At 50.0% G+C, this 17,530-nt stretch overlaps 2 protein-coding genes across 3 annotated transcripts; one reads left to right on the top strand and one right to left on the bottom strand.

Moving 5' to 3' along the window:
- Positions 1-5,120: 5,120 nt before the first annotated feature.
- Positions 5,121-9,686, top strand: Elovl1 (ELOVL fatty acid elongase 1). Of its 2 annotated transcripts, none has more exons than XM_028786875.1 (8): positions 5,121-5,243; positions 7,591-7,650; positions 7,818-8,008; positions 8,168-8,248; positions 8,367-8,423; positions 8,499-8,604; positions 8,684-8,820; positions 8,978-9,686. In XM_028786875.1, the coding sequence occupies exons 2-8, from the start codon at positions 7,605-7,607 to the stop codon at positions 9,191-9,193; spliced, it is 834 nt and encodes a 277-aa protein (XP_028642708.1). In that variant the 5' UTR covers positions 5,121-5,243; positions 7,591-7,604; the 3' UTR covers positions 9,194-9,686. The 2 variants fall into 2 exon arrangements, with proteins under 2 accessions (XP_028642708.1, XP_028642716.1); XM_028786883.1 differs by lacking the exon at positions 5,121-5,243 and adding an exon at positions 5,305-5,670.
- Positions 9,687-9,895: 209 nt separating this feature from the next.
- Cdc20 (cell division cycle 20) lies at positions 9,896-14,372 on the bottom strand. Its single transcript, XM_028786861.1, has 10 exons — positions 13,971-14,372; positions 13,717-13,865; positions 13,526-13,622; positions 13,279-13,407; positions 12,980-13,176; positions 12,774-12,868; positions 12,467-12,695; positions 11,727-11,852; positions 10,497-10,614; positions 9,896-10,139 (listed from the first exon to the last, which is right to left on the bottom strand). Exons 1-10 carry the CDS (start codon positions 14,149-14,151, stop codon positions 9,961-9,963), a joined length of 1,500 nt encoding a protein of 499 aa, XP_028642694.1. The 5' UTR covers positions 14,152-14,372; the 3' UTR covers positions 9,896-9,960.
- Positions 14,373-17,530: the final 3,158 nt, after the last annotated feature.

The following is a 17,530-nucleotide window of genomic DNA, read 5'->3' as shown; positions in this document are numbered from 1 at the left end:
GTTTAACCCTTTAAGTAGCTAGAACTTTCTATAGGATACAGTTCAAGTTTCTTACAAGTACACACAAGGTCCTTAAGGCAAATAGCACTCAAATGCTATTATTCTCCTATTCTGTCTCCTAAGAAGCCAGTTTACCTAATTAGACCGTTTTGAGTGCAACATTGTAACTAAGCTAGTTTAATTTAAGAGAGAGAGAAAGGGATGGGGGACATAGCTCAGTGATCAAGCGGGCAGAGTGCTAGCTGTGCATGCAGGAGGATCTGAGTTTGGATTTCTAACATCCACAGCCACATGTCATATCAAGGTTTAGGGGCAGACACAGGAAGGTCCCTGGATGTTGCTAATCAGGCAGTTTAGTCATTCACTGAGCTCCAGGTTCAGTGAGATGCCCTTCTCAAAAGCTTGGTGATTAAAAGCACTTGTTCCTTTTGCAGAGGAGCTGGGATGGATTCCTGGTACCCACATAGCTTCTCACAACTAATTCTAGTCCTAGGAGGTACACATACATGTGGAAGCAAAACACTCACACACACACCACACACAGAGAGAATCAAAAAAATTTTTTAAAAATTTAAAAAGCCATAGGAGAAGACCCCAGACATTAACTTCTTGCCTCCATGTGTGCAACCATAGGACCGTGCACCCACACATGTGCATACACGTGTACACACACAAATCCACAAAAGAAAAGAAAGGAGGCCCATCTGTCCTTGGGCTGTATGTAGTTTTTAGATGCCTTAGGGCCTCCACGTTTGTTCCCTTCCTGTTCCATTCGCTTCACTAGGATTTATCCCATGGAAGAGCTCTGCATTTGCTGAATTAAATGCTATTAGGAGCTTGGATTTGGGGTGTGTGTGGGAGAAGGCATAGGAATAGTTGGGGAGGAATGCCTTGAGAGAAGTGAAAGCAGGGACAGCCCCAAACTAGAGCTGCCACTGCATGCTTTGTGCAGTGTCACTGCTACAGACCCTCGGAGGAATGCCTTGAGAGAAGTGAAAGCAGGGACAGCCCCAAACTAGAGCTGCCACTGCATGCTTTGTGCGGTGTCACTGCATGCTTTGTGCGGTGTCACTGCATGTTTTGTGCGATGTCACTGCATGCTTTGTGCGGTGTCACTGCTCCAGACCCTCGGGCCTCACCCTTTCTTCTGAATTTACAGTGCTCAGGTTCTGGATTTAGACTGCCTGAGATGTGCGCCTTCTCCCCTCAGCCTTGGAACGTCCCAAACTGTATTCATGTTCTTTAGCCTCCACCCATGTTACAGAGAGCCTCGGTTCTCACTGTTCTCTCCACTGTTGGCCTGGGCAGATCTCCCTGTTCTGTGAGGATTTCATTCTTATCCAGCTTGTGGGTTCAGTTCCTCATTTGTCAGCCTGCTCTGGTCTGGTTTTCTTTCCCTCTCACCTCCAAGGCCTTCCATGTAGCTTCCCTGTAGATCCACTCTCCAAACCTAAGCATCACTAGGACCCAGGAGTGTTCCTATATACCCATAGTATTAGCACTCAGGATGCTGAGGCAGGAAAATAGAGAATTCCAGGCTAGTCTGAGCTATAAAGTGAGACCCTGCCTATAAAGGGGGTGTGGGGGGTGGGGCATCACTAGAAGATGGCTCAGTTGGTAAAGTACTTGCTACTCAAACAGAACTTGGGCTTGATTCCTAGCACCAATGGGAAAGATAGGTGCTGCCAACTTCCACATTCTCTCCCCCCTTCCCCTCCCCCTCCTCCTACCCCCCCTCTCCTTTATAAAAGAAACAAAATAAAACAAAAACCCTAAACCCAACTCTCTGATGAATACCACCACCTTGCTTGGTCCCTAGGGTGTGGAGCCATCTTCTTTGCCCAGGAAGCCTGCCTGATGCCTGCCATCAGTTTACCAGACTTATCAGTTCCTAAAACCTCTCATCTTGCCTCTGCTCATGCTCAGGGAGTGCCTCAACTGCTGCTGAAGAGAAATAGTCTCCTTTATCAAACTCCCTAAATGTCATCCCAACTACTGACAGACTTTTCATTTCTACACATCTCAGCCTGTGAGGTGTTTTCGTTAGCCAAAGCCAGTGATGTGTGTGTGTTTCTGGTGGGTCCCATTGTCTTTCCATACAGCCTATAAACAAGTTCCAGCCCTTTCCTGTTAAAAACAACCATTAGCATCAATTTAGACGTGAGAGGCAGGCACTGAGTCTAAAAGCTCCCCCCGGTGATTCCTGTGTGCATTCAGGGCCAAAAATTATAAAGAGGCTGGGTATGGTCACACATGCCTGTAATGCAAACACTGAGGAGCCAGAGGCAGGAGGATCTGGAATTTGAGAGTAGCCTGGGCTGCATAGTGAGATCGTGTTTGAAAATGTGTGTGTGTGTGTGCGCGCACGCACACGCACGCGCACACGCACGCACACGCATGCACACCCACACACCCACACGCACGCACACACACGTGCACCCCCGCACACCCGCACACGTGGATGAGCACACATGGAGGAGGGTGGGGAGGCGGGGCGGCTCTCTGAGCTGGAGCCACAGCAAACAGAGTCTCCAACAGCCGCCTCGTCCTTTGCTTCTCGGCCACTCCATTGCCTGTGTGTCAAGCCTCTCCCCGGCGCTAGAAAGGGTGTCTGAGCGTCAGCTGTCATTCTGAGAAGCCTTCAAGAACAAACCCCCACTTCTGAATAAGCTCCCAATCCCCTAGAGCTTTTATAGGGAAATTCACCCACATTCGACTATGTGTTCATTTATGTGTATGTCTGTTCTCCTGGGCTGGGTGCTTTGACGAATCCGTAGCTGTGGAGATGCTGTTTGGCAGACTTGGGCTGCATCAGATATTGGAAGATGCTTTTTGTCAGGACCAAGTTCAGAATAGTCTGTGAGTTTGTTCACTCACATAGTCAGCCAACATTTATTAAGGCCTTGCCACAGTCATCTCTCAGTGTGGCTCAGATGAATATGTACATACTTGACACTTCCTGTTTGACTTTAGGACAGTGTCATCATCTTCCCAGTGTGCTTTCACAAGGGGTATGTACGGCCAAGTCTCTCCGTAGGACTTTCAGAGCTGTTTATATACTTGCTCATTGTTTAGGAGAGATTTGTTAAAGGAGTACTCGTTAAATTATATATCAACATGTCCTTTGTGCGATGGCCTGATTCTTCCCTTGACTGTTAATGTTGAGACAGAGACTGCTAAGCACTTTACATGGGTTATTGCCTTTAACCATCACAATAATTCTATCAGCTAGGGACTATTTGTTCTCATATATGTATGATCATACACATATTAACTGGAACGTTTAAGCTTAGAACTTCAGAGTCAAGTGTGGCCTTAGGGCTTTTTGAATACACATGAAAGACATCAGGACCTCGATAAATATTGGTTAACTCAGTAAACACTATTCTCAAGGGAAATATAAAGGCGTACTGTTCTCCCTGCTTGACTCCAGGTCTTAGTTTCTCCTTTCCTTCCATTGTCCTATTTATTTTTAACATCAAATCAGCAAACATGTGTAGGGTCAACTGAACGACAGATAATGGACCCAATTATGGAGTTAAGAGATATGACTAACATATGAACTTTTCCTGCCAAAAGGATGGTGAAGTTGGGAAAGGTGCAGAAAATATGATAGTTAGTCAGAAGCAGGAATGGTTTACAGCATGGAGATCTGACTGTATCTTATGTTGAGCCAAGGGCAAGGCTTGAAAGTCAGAGGCAGCCCCATAGATGGATATGTTCGTATGTAAATTTGTGAACATTCATCTAACCTAACAAGTCTTAGTCACACATGCAAAACACCATTCCAAACGCTCTACTGAGAGCTTTGAGATCCATCCCAGAGTTCACTGGAGAGACAGATGCTGACATTTGATGGCTAAAGTTAGGGCTATGGCTTGAGAATGACAAGTGGATCAGGGACATTAGGGGCCTAGTGTATAGTGATACAGAAGCTGGGTTTGGAAGTAAATTCTTTGCTGTGTCTTGTCAAGAGAAGTTGCTAACAGGCAATCTAAGGAATGCTCAAAACTGTACTCTGGATTTCATCTCTTACCAATGCCTAGGTAGCCACATCCACCAGTTATGAATCTGTTATCCTTCCTAGCCACTGCCTCTTCTGAATTCCTCAACTCTCTGCATACTTACATCATCCTGTTGGCCAAGCTGTAATTGAATCATTATAGGAAAGACAGATTTCACATCATCCAATAGTCGGACTATCTGATGCTGGGGGTGGTGAATTGACAATTAACTACTCCTCCCCCCTGCAGTGTTGTCTGGTTTTCTCAACTTCATCTGTTACCTCTTCAGACCCAGCTGTTTTCTCTCACCTGATCTCTCTAGTACCTTGTACCTGGGCTATAAGTTATGTAAGTGCGGGGAGCAGAGCTTAATGTGGTTTTACACACTGTAGATGGCCAGTAAATGTCTGCCGAATGAGATGAGCAACCTCAAAATTCTTGTTTTCTTCTGCTTCTAGAATAAAAGTCAGACTGCCTCATTTGGCCTCCAAGATCTACTACACTAAACCGCAGCCAATTTCACTTGCTACCCCCACCCCCTTTCACTACCTTGAAGGCCAGTTTAGACAGTGATTCACATTTCTTGCCTGGGGCCACTTGTATTCTGCCATCTCCGTTCCAGGAAATCCTCTCCGCGGCTCTTAATGCTAGGACTCATCCAAGTTTATAGGCTCTGAGAAACATGGTGGTGGCCGGCTGCTGCCTCCCGCTAAAGCCTCCTGCCACCCCAATCAGCCCTTAGTAGGCACTGCTGGCCCTCCTATTGCTGGAAAAACCTTGAGGGAATGGTTGAACCCTGGAAATTTCCCGTAATAAACCGCGACTGTCACAAAGCAAACAGTGGGTCCTCATGCTGGACTAGACAGAGGACCACGAATGGGGCCATACAGGCTGAACGTCAAGAAGAAGCTGGGTGCGGGCCAAGCCATAGTCATCGGCGGGACAGGCTGAGAGATGCGAAGGAAGGGGTGGAGAGCTGGGGCTGGGTGTGCTTCCTGCCCCGGGATCTGGCGACCCGCCCTTGCTCCCGCCCTGGCGGCCAGGCAGGCGCTGGACGGCCCCTCCTGCCTCGGCCAGCCGCCCAATCAGCAGGCGCCCCCCGCCCGGCCCGCCCCCTCCCTCTCTGGTGACAGAAAGTCGGCCCAGCAGATGAGGAAGTGGCCGGCAGGCGGCCCTGGGGACTTCTCTCCGGCCCTGATCCCTTTGAGCCCTCCACTGCTGTCCGCCTGGCTCCCACTGGTGAGTGTGTACCTTCCATGGCTCCCCACGTGCCAGCGCCCCCTACCTGGCTGGCCAGGCTAGTCCTGCCCTGCCCGCCCTGCCCTGCCCTGCCCTGCCCAGGCTGTGGGCGAGGCTGGTCCTGGGGCGAGTGGGTGGGAGGTCCCAGCTACTGGGCTGGGCCTGCCCAGCATGATCCCTCCCCGGCACCTTGGCCCCTGACCCCCATTTGCTCACACCTAGTTCTTTTCCAGCACCTCCTGGCCTTCCTCCCTTTGCCCCCTCCTCTCTTTCCCCTTCCTGCCCCTTGCCGGTGCCCTTTTTCCTTTCCATCCATCTTAAGGGAACTGGCTCTGTTCCACCGCGGGAGGGGTGTTGCACACCCGGGTTTCCCTCAAGCTTAGGGAGAGATCCTTCTCAGAAGTCTGGACTCCCTCCTGTCCTCGGGGTCAGTGTGTATCTACTGGTGTAAGTGGTGGTGAAGGGCGAGTGAATTGGAGGAGGTGGTTGAAGGAGATAAGGAGCTGGCAAGCTCACATGTGTCAGAGAGGAACTGTGTGTGAGCACATGCCTAAGTGCTAGGCCCCACTCCAACATAAGTCACCACCAAAAGTGTGACTGTAGGAAGAAATGAGTGTCAGTCACCAAGAGCTCTGTGTGAAGGAGGGAGGTGTGGGTGAGATGTACCCATGCCTGGTCAGCTGTATGTGCCACAGTTAATGCAATCCCTGACAGGTGTGAAGTTTAGGAGCCTGGCATGTCAGAGTCCAGTAGGGAGGCCTGTTTTGGTGGCGTGGTCAGCAAGATATGCATGGACTGTGTGTGGATGTATGCTAGCTCGCTCCTGGTATGGTATGCGTGTCTCTGGCGTGGTTGGGAGCTGTGTGATGAAGGTACACATTAATGTGTGATAGTGCAGATGTGGATGGTAGAACTCGAGCCCCAAGGCAGGAGAGTGATGGAGAGCACCTGGAGCACTCAGGGTGTTGGGCAATTGCCGGATCCCTCTGGGACAAAGTCCTAGGCTTTCCTGGGTCTAGGCTAAGTTTTTGTATCCCTGTAAGCTTTCCCTTGACATTCCTTCCAAGTTGAGGAGGAGGGAACCTAGCCCATGAGGCTCTCTCCCAGAGGAGGGAAAGATTCCTGAGACCTCCTCCACTCCCCCACCTCCTCACATACCACTGGTATCCTTACCCCTCCCTGGTAGGGAAGGGTGATGCCCATTCTGAAGTAGGACAAACTGAGAATTCATGGCTGGTTTCAGAGAGAATGCTGGGTGTGAGTTTTTAGCAATTTTTCTGGCTTTGGCCAGACGTCCTGGCCAGAAGTTTCTAGAGAACCTACAAACTTAGCTTATCTGGCTGGTCAAAGGTGATGAGTCTGGGGCCTTACTTGGCTTTCTCAATTCTGGTGGGTCTTGCTCCTCTAGGCATTGACCTGTGGCCTGGACCCACCCTCCACCCCATGCCCAATGTAGCGGGGGCGGGAGGAGGGCGGGGCTGCTGCAAGATCTAGTCAGACAGGTGGAGCCGCCAGGGCAGGAGTCTCAAAGAGCCAGGCTCCTGGAGTGGAGAGAGAGAGAGGCAGAACTTGCCGGTGAGAAGAGGGGAGGAGAGAGGCTGGAGGTGAAGCACTGGAAGAAGGCAGGAGGCTGGAGGTGAGAGCCTGGAAGGCAGGGGGAAGCCTGGGGGACTGGGGTTGACCATGGGAAAAGTGAAACCCTAGGTTTGTTCAGGTACTAGAAGGGACAGAGGGGGGACCATGGAGGTAGAAGTCCCGGTAGGGGACAGAGGGGAGATGGGAATCTTGGGAAAAGACCAGAGGGACTTTACCTGGGAGAAGGGGTTATGAGAGGAGTGGCTGAAGGGGAGAATCTCTGGAGAGAGAAGAGTGTCTCTCAAAGCTGAGAGATGAGACTGTTTGCTAGTAAGGGTGAGTGAGGAAGTTCACTGAAAAAGACCTGTGTTGTGAGGAGAAAGGCTCCAGAAGGAAATATGGAAGGCAGAGTTGTCTCAAAGACAGAGGGCGGTGGAGAAGCAGGGAAAGGAAACTCTTGAACAGAGTCGAGGGAAAGGTGTGGAGGGGAAGGGTGGGACAGCTCTACCAGGCAGGCAGGATGCTTGGGGAGCTGATGCTCCATCTGAACTGCCTTTTCTCCCAGTATGCCCCTGCTTACCATGGTCAGGATTGAACTTGGGGCCTTGTGCATGCTAGGCAAATACTTTACCACTTAGCTGGACTCAGCCCTATCCTTTTGTCAGTGAGGCATCAGTTGTCTGATTCTGTGTCTTGTCCCTATGGGCCAAGTGTGTCAAGGGGGTGCCATGCAGTGGTCCCTGTCTGATGCCCACTCTCCATCCCTCCTTAGAGATCTTAGCCAGGATGGAGGCTGTTGTGAACTTGTACCAGGAATTGATGAAGCGTGCAGGTAAGCCGCTGTCTATAGCCCTGCCTTCCCTTCTTTCCTAGGATCCCAGAATCTAGAGTTGTGTCCTAGGAAAGTCTTTATGAACTACTTGTGACCTGACCTCATGTCTAGACCTGGGAAGGCTCTTAAACCCTGTGACCCTTACTCTTTTGACATCCTATTCACAGATCCCCGGATCCAAAGCTACCCTCTGATGGGGTCCCCCTTGCTAATAACATCCATCCTTCTGACTTATGTGTACTTCGTCCTATCACTTGGGCCTCGAATCATGGCTAATCGGAAGCCCTTCCAACTTCGAGGCTTCATGATTGTCTACAATTTCTCACTGGTGTTACTCTCCCTCTACATTGTCTATGAGGTAGGCTGGAATGCCTAGGCTGTAGTTTCTGTCTCCAGGCTAAGAGTTAGGGTACTGGGCATGGGCCAGAGCATGGCAATATCTATTCCAAAGGTTGTTAGCGAAGGGGAAGGGTTGCTGGGAGAGGGTTGTGGGGGTCTAATCCATTCTTTTTCTTAGTTTCTGATGTCTGGTTGGCTGAGTACCTACACCTGGCGCTGTGACCCTGTAGACTTTTCCAATAGCCCTGAAGCACTTCGGGTAAGTAGAGCCTTAGTTAACCATAATTATAAGCAACCTAGATGAGAGTCAGTTGGCCAGTTAGCAGAGGCTCTTTGGTTACTGTGTTAAGTATTAAGAATGATCTAACTTCTCACAGATGGTTCGAGTGGCCTGGCTCTTCATGCTTTCCAAGGTCATTGAGCTGATGGACACAGTGAGTACTTACAGCTGCTAGAACTTGGGAGTGGAAAGGAGGACCCTGGCACTCAACCTCTCCTTCTTCCCTCAGGTGATATTTATTCTCCGGAAGAAGGATGGGCAAGTGACCTTCCTGCATGTCTTCCATCACTCCGTGCTTCCCTGGAGTTGGTGGTGGGGGATAAAGGTTGCTCCAGGTGAGCAGTGACGCCCACAGGAGCAGAGGGTGGCCACTGGGAGTAGAGGCTCATCTGACCAGCTTCTTTCCCATTTTAGGAGGAATGGGTTCTTTCCACGCCATGATAAATTCCTCTGTACATGTTGTCATGTACCTCTACTACGGACTGTCTGCCCTTGGCCCTGTGGCTCAGCCCTACCTTTGGTGGAAAAAACATATGACAGCCATTCAGCTGGTGAGGAGTGTTGGGCCTAAAACCAAACCCCCTATTTCTTAGTTCCTTCTTCTATCCATCCAGCCTCACCTCTGATCCCTCCCTTCCCCACTCAAAGCTTTTGTCTATTTCCACTCCTCCCGAACCTATTTCTGACCCTTGTCTTTTCCTATCCCAGATCCAGTTTGTCCTGGTCTCACTGCACATCAGCCAATACTACTTCATGCCCAGCTGCAACTACCAGTACCCACTCATCATCCACCTCATCTGGATGTATGGCACCATCTTCTTCATCCTCTTCTCCAATTTCTGGTATCACTCTTACACCAAGGGGAAGCGGCTGCCCCGTGCAGTTCAGCAAAATGGAGCTACCACCAAGGTCAAGGCCAACTGAGAAGCATGGCCTAGACATTGCCCACCTAAGTGCCTCAGGACTGCACCTTGGGCAGCATCCACAAGTGTCCTCTCTACCTAGACCCAGGGCTCTTGTGGTCAGGACTGAGTAGGCGGACTGGCTCTCCCCTCCCTACAGCGGGTCTACAAGAGACCACTGTTCCCATTCCTTCTCCCAGCCAGCTCCAGGGATGTGGCCTTACTGCTGTCTGCCACCAGAACTGGAGGCTGAAAGGGCTGGACACTTACTTCCCCCTCCCTGCCTTAAACTTGGGAGAGGAACACTCAGGGCTGGCCCGCACCCGGGTCTTGTGGCCTTTCTCCTCACACTGAAGAGGTCAGCAATAATCTGTCACTGTGGACTCAGGCTCCCTTTTCACTCCACATTGAAGCATGAGCTTCTGGGCCAAAGGTCAGGATGGGCAGGCAGCAGGCCTGGCAGTGCAGGCTGTGCACTCACTTGTGTCTTAATTAAAGTGACAGGAAACCACTGAGATTGTGCGTGTGTAAATGTGGGGAACACAGCTTTAGCTCTGGCATCATTACAGACAGAAGGGATGTCTGGCAGTGCAGGCAGTGACTCCAGCTACTGGGGAGGGTACAAAGCAGGAAGCTCACAAGTTCAAAAGGGGGTGGAGGGAGAAGTGGCCAAAAGTTCCCACAAGACAGGGGCAGCCTGTAGGATGGATGCTGGGACACAAGAAAGAAAGATACAAAGTTTATTAGAAAAAAAAATAAAAGAAATCGAGACGGGAAATGGGTTTGTTTTCAACGGATGCCTTGGTGGATAAGGCTACTTTTGGCTACACTGGCTTTTTCCCGCTCCCGCCGAAGCGCAGGGTCCAGCTCAAAGCAGCGCCACAACCGTAGAGTCTCATCAGCTGCTGCTGATGCCACTGTGGCCCCATCCGGACTCATCGTGAGACTCAGGACCCGGGCCGTGTGACCTAGGGCGAGAGCAGTAGTTCATTTGAGTATACACATGTCCTCCCTCCAACCAGACACTCTCCCTTCTATAATTCCGAGGTATTGTGTTTGCAGAATTAGGTTGTGCATTGTTACCACCAGTACCACAGCATTCTAAATCACACCTCCTACCATCCTCACCAAAGCCCATAGCAAGCTGTTAGTCTCTTAACTCTACATGTACCTGTTCTCAACAGTTCACATAAATGGAATCACACTTCCCATCATCCTCGCCAAAGCCCGGGGCAAGCCATATTAGCCTGTTTATTCTCAATATTTCATATGAATGGAAACATATACTATGTGGCTTTTCTACCTGGCTTCCGTTTGCCACCTACCTTTGAGCTCAGCCACCTTGGCCATGGTTGGGTACTTCCAAATAACCAGCTGGTTCTGGGCAAAGCCATGACCTGAGATAAGCTCCTTATAGTGGGGAGACCACAGGATGGAGCACACCTGTGGAAAAGGGGCATCATGGGCATGATATTAAGCCAGGGCTACACAGAACCAAGTCCATTCTAGTGTAAACCCTATCAGGGGCTACAGATTTAAGCTTAATGGTTACAGTCCTTACTGAAGCCCCAAGACAAAATCCGTGTTAAGATGAATCCACCAGAGTTACCCAAGGTAACACCATCGGTGACTCCCTGTGTAACTCCAACCATCTGCCTTCAGAGCCCATGCCTGCAGTGAAGGCTGAGCGAGGGGGATGGACAGGGAGAGCTGGAGTATTGACAGCAAGGCAGCAGGAGCCTCACATGCTCTCATGTATTTGAGTTTATGTTGTAGGTTGTGGGAGTCATCACAGGCTTAAGGACAGTAAGCTACCACTCAAGAGTGTGAAGTATAGAAGACTGGAAGACAGAGTGTGTGGGAGCCTGGGCATGGGGGTGCATGTAATCTCAGCACTTGGATGCTAAAGCAGGAGGATCATTACAAGTCTGAGGCCAGCCAGGGCAAGACCCTGTTTCAATAAATGAATCACTAAAAGAATGAATGAATGAATGAGGACTCCGTGCCGAGGAAGGGACAGATGTGAATGATATTCCAGGGTAACAATGAAAATGAACTGCCTTGAGGATGAAAGATCAGGTGGCTCTTCAGCTTTCTTTTCTTTTTTCTTTTTTTTTTTTTTGGTTTTTCGAGACAGGGTTTCTCTATGTAGCCGGGCTGTCCTGGAACTCACTCTGTAGACCAGGCTGGCCTCGAACTCAGAAATCCACCTGCCTCTGCCTCCCAAGTGCTGGGTTTAAAGGCACGTGCCACCACCACCCGGCCTCTTCAGCTTTCGAAGCAGGTTCTGCTATCTGAGACAGTACAAGAGGCACATCTGAGGAAGGGACAGTGAGGTGACAAGCTTAACTTGGCCACATGGAGGTGATACTCGAGGGCTGGAGATAAGCCAAACTAGGAAATGGGAATGGCAATGAGGGCCGAGTCAGAACGTCAGAAACGATCAGGTAGAGCTGGAGTGGAACTGGCTGTTCAGAAACGTCACATAGAGGAACACACCTCTGCCTGGGATAGGTCAAACCATGAATCACCAGTAGCAATCACAAGAAAACTACCTGAGAATGAACATCCACAGCATTCAGACAGGCCCCAGAGCAGACATTCCAAATGCGAATGTGTCGGTCACTGGTACCTCCTCCTGTTGCCAGGATATTGGACTGCCAGGGACACCATGCAACAGCCTGGGTGGAATGGATAAAGGCTGTGTCGGTCAGGTCAGCAGATACAGTAGAAGCTCTATGTGTAATAAGTACTGAGCTTTTCTATGCCCTCTTTACCCTTGAAATGACACAGGAACCTGGCACATGTATTAAAGAGCTGTTTGCACTATAGCTGGGCAGGGATCTCATCTATTCTAATCCAACTATGAAGCCTACCACTCAGCACCTGCCCTGTAACCCGACAGCTTAGTCTCGCCCTGGCTTTTCCTGCTCCTTCAGTCTCCTGAAGACTCTCGGTGACCTCTCTCCTCTCTCCACCAGCACCTGCTCGCTGGGATGGAAGTCCCACCTTAAACTCTCCTCCCCAGCTATAGGTTGATCAGCTCTTTATTAGCCAATCAGGAGTGATAATAATTTTTACACAACACCAAGACAACAGGAGATGCTTCAGTAATCATGACAATGCTGATGTTGGAAGGCAACCAGCTCTCTGGGCACAGTAATCATCTGAATACACAGTGCATAGAAGCGTCTCCCAGTGTCTAAGTGTTACAAACTCAATCCCACCTTGTCTCCTCCTCTTAGTAGTTTATAGCCGAGAGGCTGTAAAGACCTCAGCTCAAATGCTTTCTCACCTTGACAGCACCTTGATGTTGAGTGAATGTTTGCAGGGGAGCCCAGCCACTTTCTCCAGGACCACTAGGCCACACGTTGACAATGTTATCATTGCCACCGCTTGCCAAATGTCGTCCATCTGGGGCCCAGCGCAGCCCACATACTTCCTGGCTATGGCCACTCAGTGTGGCCACATGGTGTTCTGCTACCCGGACATCATGGTGGTGGATGTGGCCAGACCGTGAACCACTGAGGGAAGAAAAGAGATTTAGTTCTGGATGGCTGAAAGCAGAAAGATTTTGCTATAGACTAGCAAAAACCACTGACCTGGATAGGATATAGCTGTTCCAACTTAGGGAGCTTACTCGAGCGGAGTGACTGGTCATGTTTCGAAGTCGTTTCTGCTGCTGTACATCCCATAGCTGCAGAGGCAAGACCACAGGGCCACAGATTAAAGCTAGGAGCCTTCCAGCAGGGCAAGCTCCTCCCAGAGCCCAATGACCATGGAGCCACAATATCGGGACCAGGCTCACCTGCACTTCAGCATTACTGGTGCCCACTGCTAGATAGTTGCCCTCTTTGATCCAGGCCACTGAGGATATGTAGTCTCCAGGCTGCTCCATTTGCAACAACTGCAGGATGTCACCCGAACCAGCATTCCATAAGTACACACTGTTGTCCAGTGCCACAGCCAGTACGTTTCCAGAGCTCCAATCCACAAGATTCAGGTCTGCCAGAGGAAGAGAGAAAACATGAGGTCCTTTCTTTGTTGGACTGGTCCATTCCCAGGCCATCTTTCTCCATCTACAGACAAGGACAATGGTGCACTTACAGTAGTCATTCCGGATTTCAGGGGCATCAAGAATTCTGTCTGGCAGGGAAGGAATGTATCTGCAAGCCTTCCGGCTGGAGCCAGGCGTAGCTTTCTGACTATAGAGTACTTTCAGTCTGTTCTGGTAGCCTGTGGCAAGAGACTGGGTCTAGACTTGGAAATGGATACCCACTCACATGTGGAAAAGCAGCCACATGTCTCCCCTTAGGAAGGGCTGACAACGATCTCCATGAATGTCACTTCTTACCTTCTGGGGCATTCTGAGGTTTTCCACTGAGCCTGAGGATCTTGGCTTCCTCCACATCAAAACCGTTCAGGTTCAGAGCCCAGGCTTTCTGATGCTCCTGAAATACACCGGTGGTGGCGTGAGGCAGACTGGCATCAACCAGGGGACAGACACATCAGGTCTCATGTCTCATGACCCCTGTGGAAGCATACCTTCTTGGTGGGTGTCCCCCCGTCTTCCGGCTGGTTCTCCTTGCTCAAGAGGAAGCTGGCCACCTCCATTTGGGAAGCACTACGTTGGGGGATATAGCGGTCACCTCCAGGTTTGCTAGGGGTGGTCTGAACCTTGGAATTAGATTTGCCTGGGGCAGGGAGAGAGAAGTCAGACAGCCCGACGAGGCTCCTGGAGGGAGCATAACGGCCGATTCTCAAGCGATTCCATCTCCCTCCATCGGCCACCCACTCACCGGGAGTTCGGCTCGGGGTCCGGCCGGCGCTGTGTGATCTGTTGGCGGCCCGCATGGGCGAGGGGGCTGGGCCTGTGCCCTCCTTTGCTTTGCGCTGCCAGCGCGCAATCGGTGCATTGGGGATGGGGGCGTCCAGTTGAAGCAGTGAGTGCAAATCGCTCTCGAACACGAACTGCGCCATGGCACGTCTACGGGGGCGGGGGGGGCGAGAGGCGACCAAGCTCGGGACCTCGCCGGGCTCCTGGGCTCCGCTTGCCACAGTTCTCACCAGCCCGGCACCTCCCTGTACTCCGCTCTCCCAAACACAAATCGTCCTCACAGGGCGTCCGTGGAACTGCCGCACGCGTACTTTTCTGGACCAACTAAAGGCACGCCGGACTGTTGTTCTTAAACTCTCCGCTGCTAGCGTTCATTGGCTCCTTCAAAACCCAACTGTCTTAACCGTCGCCCTTGCCGATTGGTTGCTACACTGAAGAGGGGCTGGTCTTCCGGGAGCAAGTCTCACGAGAGTACGACGAACAAGCGTTTGAAACGAAATCCCGAACCCACCTCCGGGAACCTTAGTCCGAGCCCGAATCGGAGAGCAGGGGCGGGTCCTGCACAGCTAGCCAGTCCTCGGGATCCGCTCTTCGCTGGGCTTCTCTCTGTTAGACCTGGCAGTTAGAGGATCTGGGAGCCTGTGAAAGGCCACACGAAGCCTGTATGTGGGTGGTACTTAGGTTATATACACACAGGTCAACTCGACCCCGAGGACCCAATTGGTGGGCAGGTGGCGGTCTGGATGGGGAGGGCACCAGAAACCCTGCTAGGAAGGAAGTATGCTGGCCAGTGTGGGCTTCAACAAACAAAGTGAGAGGAAGTGGGGGTCAAAACAATGATGAGAATTCCAGCCTTTTGTTGTGACGATTAGGTTAGGTTGCTCTTGGGGACATCACATCCTGTGGCGGACTCGTGGGGCTCTGGATTCTTCAGAGTCCTAGAGATTCTGGGTTGCACAAAACCTGCCAGAGCAACTCGTTTTGTTAGTTTCAGACAAGGGTCTCACTATGCAGTCCGGGGTGGATCTCAGAGATGCAGTGGAATTTAAGGCGTGCACCACCACACCACGTTATGCTGATAGAAAAACGAATGTGCAATGCAAGGAATTTGCCTAAGGTCATAAAAAGAGGTTACTAGAATCTAGGTCTGGGGCCTGGAGAGATGGATCAGTGGTTAATGGCTTCTTGTTCTTCCACAGGGCCAGGATATGGTTTTTCAGGCAGCACACAACTCCCTAATTCCAGCTCCAGGGCTTCGATGTCCTCTTATGGGCTCCATAGGAACACACACAGGTGGCACACACACACACCCCTCCTCCACCAATAAAAATAAAAAATTTTAAAGAGGAGGGGAGGCTAGAGAGATGGCTTAGTTGATATCACTGGATGCTCTTCCAGATTACCTAGGGTTCAGTTCCCAGCACCCAATATAGGTTCTCAAGCATCTCTGACTCTAGTCCCGGGGGATCCAATGCCCTCTGTGGCCTCTGCCAGCATCAGGTGTGCGTGAGGTACACAGACTTAGATATAGGCAAAGCACATTTTTAAAAAGTTGTGAGCAGGGCAGTGGTGGTGCACGCCTTTAATCTCAGCACTTGGGAGGCAGAGGTAGCGAATTTCTGAGTTCGAGGCTAGCCTGGTCTACAGAGTGAGTTCCAGGACAGCCAGGGCTATACAGAGAAACCCTGTTTCGAAAAACACAAAAAGGTTGCCCTTTGATCTCCCCACCCATAGCATACCTCTTCTTGCCAATAGCAATGAAAAACATACCAAAAAAAGAGAGAATCTAGGATATAGGTGTGACTTCCATTTAGTCCAGGGCTTTAGTGACATGAATATGCTCGAAAAGTAAAACGGCAGTAATGCAAGTATAATGGGTGCTACTAACTGACCGTCTGCTAACTACTGCATTAAAACAGTTAACATACATATTTTGGAAACACACTCTCATGTAGCCCAGGCTGGCCTGGAACTCCACGTAGCTAAGGGTGACCTTGAACTTTTTTTCTTTTTTCCTTTGAGACAAGGTTATGTGTAGCACTGGCTATCCAGTAACTTATTCTGCAAATCAGGGGCCTCTGCCTTAGAGTGCTGGGATTAAAGGTGTGTGTCACCACACCTAGCAAGTTTACTGACCTCTTAAGGCAGATGAATAAACTGCCTTAATTTTACATAAAAAAAGGAATTAGGTCGGAAAGCCTGGCATGGTGATACACACCTTTTCTGCCTTTAATCCCAACACTTGGGAGGCAGTAGCCGGTGGTTCTCTGTGAGTTCCAGGAGAGGTAGGGCTATGTAATAGAGAGACCTGGTGTCAAAAAAGCAAACAAAAAGAAAAAAATTGGGTCCGAATGAGGTAAGAGATGTTGGGCACACCATTGAGTCACAACAATATGCTCCCTAGGGAAGGACTTGGAAGATGGTCGGTCCTTAGCCTAAGATCACCTCTGGTGATGGCAGAATCTTCAGCTGTTAGCCAAACTCACTGTTGTTTCTAGCTCTGAAGCACTTGGTTTTTGTTTTGTTTTGCTTTGTTTTTGTTTTTTTTTTTCCGTTTCTAATTACCTTGGAAAACTAGAAGTTAAATGTTGTACAGTTCCTCAGTGGCGAGTTCCTGAACCTCCGAAAACAGTAAAGGGTAGCCTCGTGTCAGACTTACATGTTAAGCTATGGAGTTTGGCCTTTATCTGCCAGGAACTGTGGGGACAGTGGAAGTTCCTGTGAAACATGTCAAACGGATTTCAACTTCTGGACTAAGAGAGTTTAAGACAATGCAGCTACAGGAGATGTGCATTGGAAAGTGTGCGTGCCCGAAGCCCCAACAGATGTGTAGAGTTGAGACCTTGCCTCTAAAAGAAAAAGTGAACCTTACAATTACGATATAACATAGGCAAGGGATCTGGCCACTTGAGAATCGAGTCACTGGAGACTGAGGAGGGGATAAGTCAATGAACCCATGGGGTTCGTTTCAAAGGGCATGCGGAAAGCAAGCCAGCAATGGCATCTGGAAGCTTAGCCGTGAGCCCCGCCTCTGAGCCCCTAGTGTCCTAGAACTTCCATAACCGAGTACCAAAAAATGGGTGCCCTAGAGGACAGATACCTGTTGCCTCACAATTCTGTGGCTACAAGTGCCAGACCAAAAACGGTAGTGGGGTGGTTCTTTTGGAGAATCCGGTCCATGCTTCTTGGGCTCCAGGTGGTGATGGTGGTTCTTGGATTCTGACCATCTTCATTTGGCTTTCTCATTCCGCCATCTATGTCTAAAGTCCCCTCTTCCCCTAAGAGTACCAACCATACTGACTCATTTTAACTAGTTTTGTGTGTAATAATCCTGCTTTTAAAACAAAAAAAAATCACAGTTGAGGTACTTGGGTTTAAAATTTCGAAGTCTACATTTTGAAGACAGAATATCCTCCCATGGAATTCAAACAGGAACAAAACTCTTAGGAATCCTCTGGTACAGACTCTGAGTCAACTCTGTCCATCAAAGGAGAGAAGGGCAAAGAGGGTCCGATGGTAGCA

The sequence above is a fragment of the Grammomys surdaster genome, unplaced genomic scaffold (assembly GCF_004785775.1).
Source record: "Grammomys surdaster isolate TR1022 unplaced genomic scaffold, NIH_TR_1.0 100, whole genome shotgun sequence".
NCBI lineage: Eukaryota > Metazoa > Chordata > Mammalia > Rodentia > Muridae > Grammomys > Grammomys surdaster.
This window is presented reverse-complemented; position numbering and strand designations above follow the sequence as displayed.

What these genes read in the sequence shown, in the direction of transcription:
- Cdc20 (XM_028786861.1), bottom strand. Translation starts at nt 14,151, where the DNA reads ATGGCGCAGTTCGTGTTCGAGAGCGATTTGCACTCACTGCTTCAACTG. An exon ending in CCAGTAATGCTGAAGTGCAG is followed by an intron (nt 12,869 to 12,979) that starts GTGAGCCTGGTC and finishes TTGCCTCTGCAG; the next exon opens with CTATGGGATGTACAGCAGCA. An exon ending in CAAGGTGGCTGAGCTCAAAG is followed by an intron (nt 10,140 to 10,496) that starts GTAGGTGGCAAA and finishes CTCTCGCCCTAG; the next exon opens with GTCACACGGCCCGGGTCCTG.
- Elovl1 (XM_028786875.1), top strand. Translation starts at nt 7,605, where the DNA reads ATGGAGGCTGTTGTGAACTTGTACCAGGAATTGATGAAGCGTGCAG. An exon ending in CCCTCTACATTGTCTATGAG is followed by an intron (nt 8,009 to 8,167) that starts GTAGGCTGGAAT and finishes TCTTTTTCTTAG; the next exon opens with TTTCTGATGTCTGGTTGGCT. An exon ending in TCATTGAGCTGATGGACACA is followed by an intron (nt 8,424 to 8,498) that starts GTGAGTACTTAC and finishes TTCTTCCCTCAG; the next exon opens with GTGATATTTATTCTCCGGAA.